The sequence below is a fragment of the Protobothrops mucrosquamatus genome, unplaced genomic scaffold (genome assembly GCF_001527695.2).
Source record: "Protobothrops mucrosquamatus isolate PMUCROS unplaced genomic scaffold, P.Mucros_1.0 scaffold3748, whole genome shotgun sequence".
NCBI classification, from domain to species: domain Eukaryota; kingdom Metazoa; phylum Chordata; class Lepidosauria; order Squamata; family Viperidae; genus Protobothrops; species Protobothrops mucrosquamatus.
In genome coordinates this window covers 54653-63062 of record NW_015389701.1, presented here as the reverse complement: position 1 = coordinate 63062, position 8410 = coordinate 54653, and the positions used below count along the sequence as shown (strand labels likewise).

General features: G+C 35.5%; 1 protein-coding gene across 1 annotated transcript in view; it reads left to right on the top strand.

The window, feature by feature from the left end:
• Window positions 1-1772: 1772 nt before the first annotated feature.
• Window positions 1773-8410, top strand: part of LOC107298153 (calcium/calmodulin-dependent protein kinase type IV-like) — a gene marked incomplete at its 5' end in the record, with an annotated part of 19797 nt that continues 13159 nt past the window's right edge. The window contains one exon of the mRNA XM_015827516.1: window positions 1773-1845. Within this exon, the coding sequence (XP_015683002.1) occupies window positions 1773-1845 (73 nt within the window). The remainder of the gene's footprint in view (window positions 1846-8410) is intronic.

Here is an 8410-nt window from a genome sequence, read left to right as displayed (position 1 = left end):
CTCATCCAAGAAGCCTCTTCAGCTCTGACTGGATGGTGGGGAATGGAAAGATTTATATTCCTTGCAGACAGCTCGGCCCTCTATATAAGTCAAGTCTCCATGCTGACTGGGGGATTCCAGAGTTGAAGTCCATATATTTGAAAGTTGCCAAGGTTGAGAAACACTGCATTAGGGAAAAAAACCCAATTAAATTATACTATTTATCTCATATGTTCAACTATTGTGCCTTCTTAGACCTATCTGATTTCATTTGTTGATCTGGCCATTAATATTTCTTAAATTGAAAGTTGGCTTCCTTGCACTGAACAATTTATCACATAAAAAAGTTCTAAGCAAAACTTGATTAATCCCTTATTTCTTGGGTATCAATAAGATAAGAAAATGAATACATGGGGAAAGGTTTTGGTGACTCCAAGATGCTTAAATGCTTCTAAAATTGCCAGCTTTCTTTTATTTTGTGTCGAACCTGGAAGCACTTTATGGTAATTGTTGAAGATTGTTATGTTATTTTAATGATAATATGATCACTAGAAATGTGCATGCTTCAAAAATGTGAAAAAAGTAGTTTTGGACCAAGTATAATTTTCATGTCTCTGCTACAGTACAGTATTCATCATTTTTCAAACTTCAGTTGAAAGCTGAAAAACATGCTGTTTTATTTAATCATTGAAGTTATGTCATTCTTAAAGCAGCCACACCTGCTGTAAGCCTGAAAAAAGTTGAACTTTTTAAATAAATAGTTGCTGTTCTTGTGAGAGGTCCAAAGTACTAGTAATTGATTTATCACATTTTAATTTACATGGTGGTCTCAAAACAGGCAAATTCCTTGTGAGGTTTAACAAGGAAGTACTATTACTAAATCACAGCTAACAGCTAGTTAACTTTTTCAGTCTTCAAATAACTTACTTTGAAACAGACCCATTGATTTCAGCGTGATTGCCCCAGAGTGGAAGATATGAGGACAATTCCTTTCAACCATCATCCTGTTCAGTGGAACTTAAACAATAAACATGCTTGGTTTTATGTTGCAAGTTTAACATGCTTGGTTCTGTATTGTAAGTTTAACTGCTGCAGTACATACTCAAGCTGAAAAGCATTTTATCCAGTGACTTAGAAACTCTGACTTGCTTTATATGGTATAGAATATAATTTAAAAGGCTTGGGATTAAAAACCTGGTTGATACCATCCATTCTGCCACTTCTACAAGTATATGGGTTGTTCTCAGGTAAACTGTTAAATCAGGCTTAATTTTGTCTGGAGAATTAGTCATATCCTAGTCATATCTCTAGCCACACTGCACCATATTGCCTCTTTCAAGGCTTCTAACAGAGGCTGCTTTGTATGGGAAAACCACAATGCACTTCTTTACTGAGAAATCATAATGGCAGTTCTGTGAGTCTGATTCCACAAAATAAGACAATACATAAGAATAGCTACGTTAAATTTTCTAAATTATGGATGTAATCCTCTAGATACCTTCTTATTTTTATAGAGGCTGTAATCTTTACATTTTTATAAATGCTTTTAAGCATATTTTATTAATATAAATTTATTTTGTTTTCAGAGTATTTAGATTGATTTCCTGAAGCATCTTCCAAGATGCACAATGGTGCTTATGGGCCAGAGTAAAGTTGTTTTTAGTGAAGAGTATTATGGTAGATTATATTGTTGCTTGATTATTCTGTGATTTATTTTAATAACAAGTTTGCCTAGAATTGTGGCTGTTCTAGAAATCCCTGAGTTTGAATGGCATATTTTTGTTTCTTTATAGAATTGTGGAAAAAGGATATTACAGCGAGCGAGATGCTGCTGATGCAGTGAAACAAATTCTGGAGGCAGTTGCTGTAAGTTTTACTAGCTTCACAGCCTCGGATTAATATTTCATTAATCTCAAAATAATGTTTTAATCAGTGTAGACCACTAAATGAAAGAAAAACTTCTTGATAACAGTCCAAATTCCTATATATTTATCAATCTCAATCAGTGATCAAAAGAACATGAGAGGAGGAAGACCATGGAAAAGCACACTTAACTCTACACTTCTTTTACCTCCTTACTAACATTTCTCCTCATACTGAAGACAAACATCTAAAATATGGAATCAATTCTTGACATAGAATGACTTTTCTTAAGCTGGGAACCTTCCAATGCTCAGAATCCCAGCAGTTGAATGATGCCTGGTTTCTGGAAGGCTGACCTAGAGGTTCTCTGTGTTGAGGTAGCCCAGTAATGTTCCTGGCAGCACCATCTAACTTCTCTGGCTACACTATCTTTATTTAAAATAAATGCACGCAAAATAAAAGCCCTGTGGAAAAGTCTATGAGTACATCAAACAAAATGCAAGGTACTAAAATACATGTACTACCAGTACCAGACCCTGGAAGATAATGGTAACCATGGAGAAAAGGTCACATGTGCCAAAATCACCCATGACGCTGCATTTTGCATCAGCTGAAGTTTCTAAATGCTTTTCAAGGACAACTACACGCATAGCACATTGCAGTAATATAATTGGGAAGTGAGGACATGAGTGACAGAGCAAGCTCTCACAGTCTAGGAATGAGCACAATTGGTACACAATACATAGCGTAGAGGCCCTCCTTGCTATAGCTGCCACCTGCTCTTTGATATACTTTTCATCATTACTAGTCCCATTTTTTTGTTACCGTGGTAATAAGTGATCTTCCATTTATAGTTGCAAATGGTGTTGCAGATGTGGTTGTAATTCATTTCAATTATTCTCATAAAGCAGTCTGTGACCTTTGAAAGATGCCTAATTCATCACACTTTCCAGTTTCTGGTTTTCCAGGTTCAGGAACAGGCAAGACAGGGAACAAAATATGCCATTAGAATCCTCTCTCACATCAAAGCTTTGATATCAATAAAGACAATAAGGGAGCAGATTAGAAGAGGCTTGGAGTCTATGAACTTATCTGGTCCCTAGAATTAACGACATAGCATCCATGTAACCGTAATGACTTAAGGAAAATGAAGGAGAAGTGGGAAGAGAGGGCTGAAGCAAAATGCCAGTATGAGTTTAGGATCATTTTAATAAGATTATTTCTGTTTCAGTTTTCAGTATTTGGATTATTTTATAAATGCATAATATTTGCATCATTTGTGAATTGTAATTGATCAGTGTCATTCTACTTACAGTGTGATTAAAGAATACTCTCTCACTGTTTTCCCCTGCTGTTTGTAGTCTCTGTCTGCTCTGGTGAGAAACATTACAGGGATTGAAGAAGTGAGGAAAATTGCTAAAAGACTCTTCTATGTTTATATCAATAGAAAAATCCATTAGATCACATATTCCAACAGATGGGGTAATATAAATGGAACCTAACTCAATTAATTTTATAGAAAGTAATTCACTAAACTGAACAATAGATGCCTATTTTAAATACAAAAACCCTATATAAATATTTAGAATAAATGGAATAGTTACCTCTTATCCTGCCGTGGAATGTTTCCAACATAAATTTTATTCTTGATTATTTTTGTCCACTGGTTTTGACTTTCCAAATATAACAAAGATTCTAACACTCTGTCAGAAACTAGTAATTCCATTATTCCTACCCTGGCATTGCTAGCAGTGAAAGTTGCTGGGATATTTCATTCAGTGACATTTGAAGGACCATATGTTCCTCAACTGTGTGTTCTTTGTAATGGGGATTTAATTATTTAATTTCAGTCATAGGTAACATACTGTTCAAACTGAGGCAGTCAATATGCTGGTAGTCTAATCTGCTTTTTTGAAATCCAGTTTTAGTAGTTATCCATTGGGAGTTTAGTTTCTTTCAGATAAATGAACATTCTCTTGACAAATGTATTGTTTATATAGCCACCATTCTTGAACGGACCAGGATTTTATGTTTACTACAGGTATGCAAGCCTGAATCTCCTGATCCATTTACTCTGCATCCTGCTTCTAATGGTACTATGCCAGCCCCACTGTGATCTATTGTCACATATGAGCAGGCATCAATAAGTTAATAAATTAATTTCCTTTGCAGCCCTGCAAATATTATAGCTTCCTTAGGAAGTCTTTCACCCGTGAAAGTGAAGGATTATAGTTCTGAAGGTCTTCCAGTTTAATACACTTGATTTTGTAAAATCTATAAAAAAAGAAAGGTTTTGTATTTTCACAATGAGATATTCAGTTCAAATCTAATATTAATGACTATACCAGGGGTAGGTAACCTTGGCTCTTTTATGACTAGCATAGCTGGCTCAGGAATTCTGGGAGTTGAAGTCCCAAGTCATAAAAGAGCCAAAGTTGCCTACCCCTGGACTATACCTTTTACAATTGTTCTTGTATTTTACTTCTTTTATTTGAGTAATTTAGAGCTATTGTATATAGACTGAATTAAAGCTTGCTAACCACATAAAAATTCTGATTTTTAAAGAATACTAAAGCTGTTACTATAGTAAGTTTTACATGCAATTCAATGTTACATCATAAGCTTTATAAATTTCCAAGCTTGTGTAATAATGCACAAAAATTTAAAAATTGACAGGGAATTACAACACTTCATATATGGGTATATGTAAATCATTAATGGAATCTAACAGCTCCATTCTACTTGAGAATTGATATTATCAAAACTGCCATACTATGCTAAAATATATGGTTAAATTTTTGGCACTGAATTTCATTAGCTTAGCATTCAGACAAACAGACATCAGTAGACACATAGAGATAAACTATATTTTCACATCATTCAAAAGAAACAATAAAAAAGAAGGAAACTAAAAGGACACTTCCTCTTTATCAGCCAATAGCCCAATTAGCCAGGATTACCACGAGACAAACGATCAGGCAGAAAACAATACTCTAATTTATTTATTTATTAAATTTATAAACCACCCATCTCATTGATGACATGAGTCTGGGCAGCTTACATGAGAACCAAAATCAAGGGGATGGATGGGGGTGAGATCTTACCCTGTCAACCACCCACAACAAAGAGTGTATCCATTGGTGGCTCCAAGCTGGCAAACCAAGTTTTAAAGTGGGGGCAGGTCTCATCTCACATAGCAGAATGTCCCACACAGTGGGGGGCACAGTAGACAAGGCTCTTCTCAACCTTGCCAGCCAAAATTCCTTTATAGACAGGGCCCACAGCAAGCCCCTTCTGCTGGAATGAGTAGGGTAGTCTCATCTCATTGGGGTAAAATGGCTCCTCAGATACCCTGAACCCATGCCTTAAAGGGCTTTAAAAGTGATGACCAACACCTTGAATTGGACCTGGAAACAAACTGTTAACCAATGCAGCTCAGCAACAATGATATTCTATGTGCCACTCTACAGGCCTCCAGAATTGACTGTGCCGCTGCATTCTGTACCAACTACAGCTTCTGAATACTCTTTAAGGATAGCCCCATATAGAGTACATTGCAGTAATTCTCTGTTGCAGTGGGATATGTGTGTGTCTCTGTTCTCTCTGTCTAAGGTTACAGGTAGTCTTACAAATACAATTTACTTACAAATACAATTGGGACCAGAACTTCTATTGCTAAGTGAGGTGGTCATTAAATGAATCACACCTGATGTTATGACCTTTTTTGGTACGGTCAATAAACAAATCTCCACGATTGTTAAGTGAATTGCCGAGTAGTTGAGCGAATCCAGCTTTTCCCATTGGCTTTGCTTGTTGGAAACCGTCCTGGAAGGTAACAAATGGTGATCATGTGACCCTGGGTTGCTGCAACCACTACAAATACATGCCAGTTGCCAAGTGCCTGCACTTTGAACATGTGGCTGCAGAGACACTGCAGTAGTTGTAAGTGTGAGGGCTGTTTATAAGTCACTTTTTTCAACGATGTTGTATAACTTCAAATGATTGCTAAACAAATGGTCATAAATTGAGGACTACCTTAAAAGGTAATTAGACTGATATTATTTGTTCTTGAAATAACAAAATCATAAGTAATTCAGATTCAAAAACCATATTGCTTTTAATCAGTCTGATTTCAATTATAGCATATTCTCTATATACTGTATGGTGAACCCTTAACATGATTTACTGTGAAATCATTTCTCACCATTAGCGGTCCTCAACTTGCTACTGTATTTTACTAACATTCTTCTTCATTAAAATAAGATATCAGCATTAAAATATCATTTTTAACTTTAGTTCCCCAAAAACTAGATTCTGCCTCTAGGCTGCTATTACTATAATTCATTATGCTCTTCAGGATTCCCTAATGCAACCCTTTATGCAAATTTAAAATCATTTAAAATAATGGGTGCTACTTTAAAGTATAATAACTAAAATCATATTTAAATAGAGACAGATTTGTGTGTTGGAAAATTAGGATTCCTCCACTGTTCCATTTACAAGAGTTTAAAACAATGTTTGTAATAATTATGAGCCCTCCTTTATGCTTTTATTGTTTTATCTTTTGGTGCTGCAATTGCTCATTTATACAGGTAGTCCTTGACTTATGACCATTCATTTAGCAATCATTCAAAGTTATGAATGGCACTGAAAATATGATTTATGCCTAGTCCTCACACTTATGACCATCACAGCATGCCCATGTCATGTGATCCACATTCAGGTGCTTTGCAATTGGCATGTATTTACAACAGTTGCAGTATCCTGGGGTCATGTGATCACCACCTGCAACCTTCCCAGTTATTTTCCGACAAGCAAAGTCAATGGGGAAAGCTGGATTCGCTTAACCACTGCAGTAAAAAAGATCGTGAAATTGATGCAACTCACTTAACAACTAAGTAATGGAAGTGCAGTCCCAATTGTGGTCATAAGTTGAGGACAACTCATGCTAAAAATGAAACAATGGTGAAAGTATTGGGTGACCCAGGAGGGTGACTCAGATTTAAATTTATATTTTATAATGGAGTTCATTGAGTGACTTTGGGTCAATTTCTTTTTTTAGCCTAACTCACAAGCCTGAGACCACAGATTTAAAATTAAAAGAAGCTTCTGTCTAAGCCTATCAGAAAAAAAGTTGGACATAAAGACAATAAATAAATACTCTTTTAGAATATACTTCTTTGATAACCATATGGAGCAAGAGTGGAACATAAATATTTTAATTAAATACATGCTTTTCAGTGTCGCAAAAGAAACTCATCCAGTTTTACTACACTTCATCCTTTTTTAAAAACAATTTCAGTAGATTTGTGCATTTGCTACATTATAAAATGGAAAAGATGCTTTGTGAACTGATTTTTTTTAAACCTTACCTTGCTAACAAATAATAGTAAATTATTAACCTTGTATGTCACCTGGCTCTCAGCCATTCTGGGTGGCTAAAAGAGTGGTAAATCTGATAATTGTATCTATATTAGTAGAGTAACTTTATTTAAAAATCGTGTAAATTTCACTTATTCTTTTGAATATGCTGTTAAAACCAGATTATTTATTTATTACAAGCACTGTTGTGCTGCTTCTCACTGTTGAAAAAGATATAACGCAAGAAAACAGCAGGAAGTAATAGAAATGATTATATTTCTCATCCCTGAGAACTGAGCCTGAAACCATAATGTTGTACTAGGAAACATTAAAAGAAAAGGTGAAATAATCATAGAAAGCATTATCTAAAATAGCCTCCTGTGAAGTGAAGAGAAAAAGAAAAGCTTTGTATCTGTGGGGCTAAAGAAATGACAGATAGTAATTTCCTCTGGGCACATCAGACATGATTCATGAAAGGAATTCATTTGCCCAGAAGAAATGCAGATGCATGTCAGTGGCAAAAAAGTAGAGGTTATAGCTATAGATAAGAGAAAGACATGGAGTGGTACCACTGGATATTAGAAGAAAAAGTGCAAAGTCAAGAACAGTGTTATGCTGTGGATTAGAATGAGGGCAAAGGAGGAAAATTTTCAACAGCAGGAAAAGAAACCAGTCTGGAAAAACATAACTACCAGGCATATAAACTGAAAGAGACGTAAAAAGAAAAAAAGAGTATATGAATAGAAGTAGTGCTTGAAGTGGGTGGACTGGCACATTCCCACTTATTTTCAGGAAATCATAATTCATTTTAGCCATCCCACTTCTTTCTTGTTCTACTTTGAAATTCAAGAATTTTAGCTCTATTCTTGGTCACCCCAACCAAAAACAGATGCCTGGTTAAATTGGCACTGGAGAAAAAAATGATATCACGGGTGGACAATACATCTTGTCAGCCTGTCAGGTCTCAACTGTTGCTAATAGGAAAGAGAATAATGAGACAATTCCTGGAACAGAGGCAATGTGGATTCAAGTAGAGCAAAGAAGCACCAGATTAGAGAGAAATGAAGGAGGAATGATAAAGAAAAGACAGAGGATGGAGTATAAGTGAGTTTCTGTACAGAGAGAAAAAAGAAGAATGAAGGAAGGAAGGAGAGAAGACGAGCAGAAAAAGAGAGAAGGAACTAGTGGAAAGAAGAAAAGTGAAGAA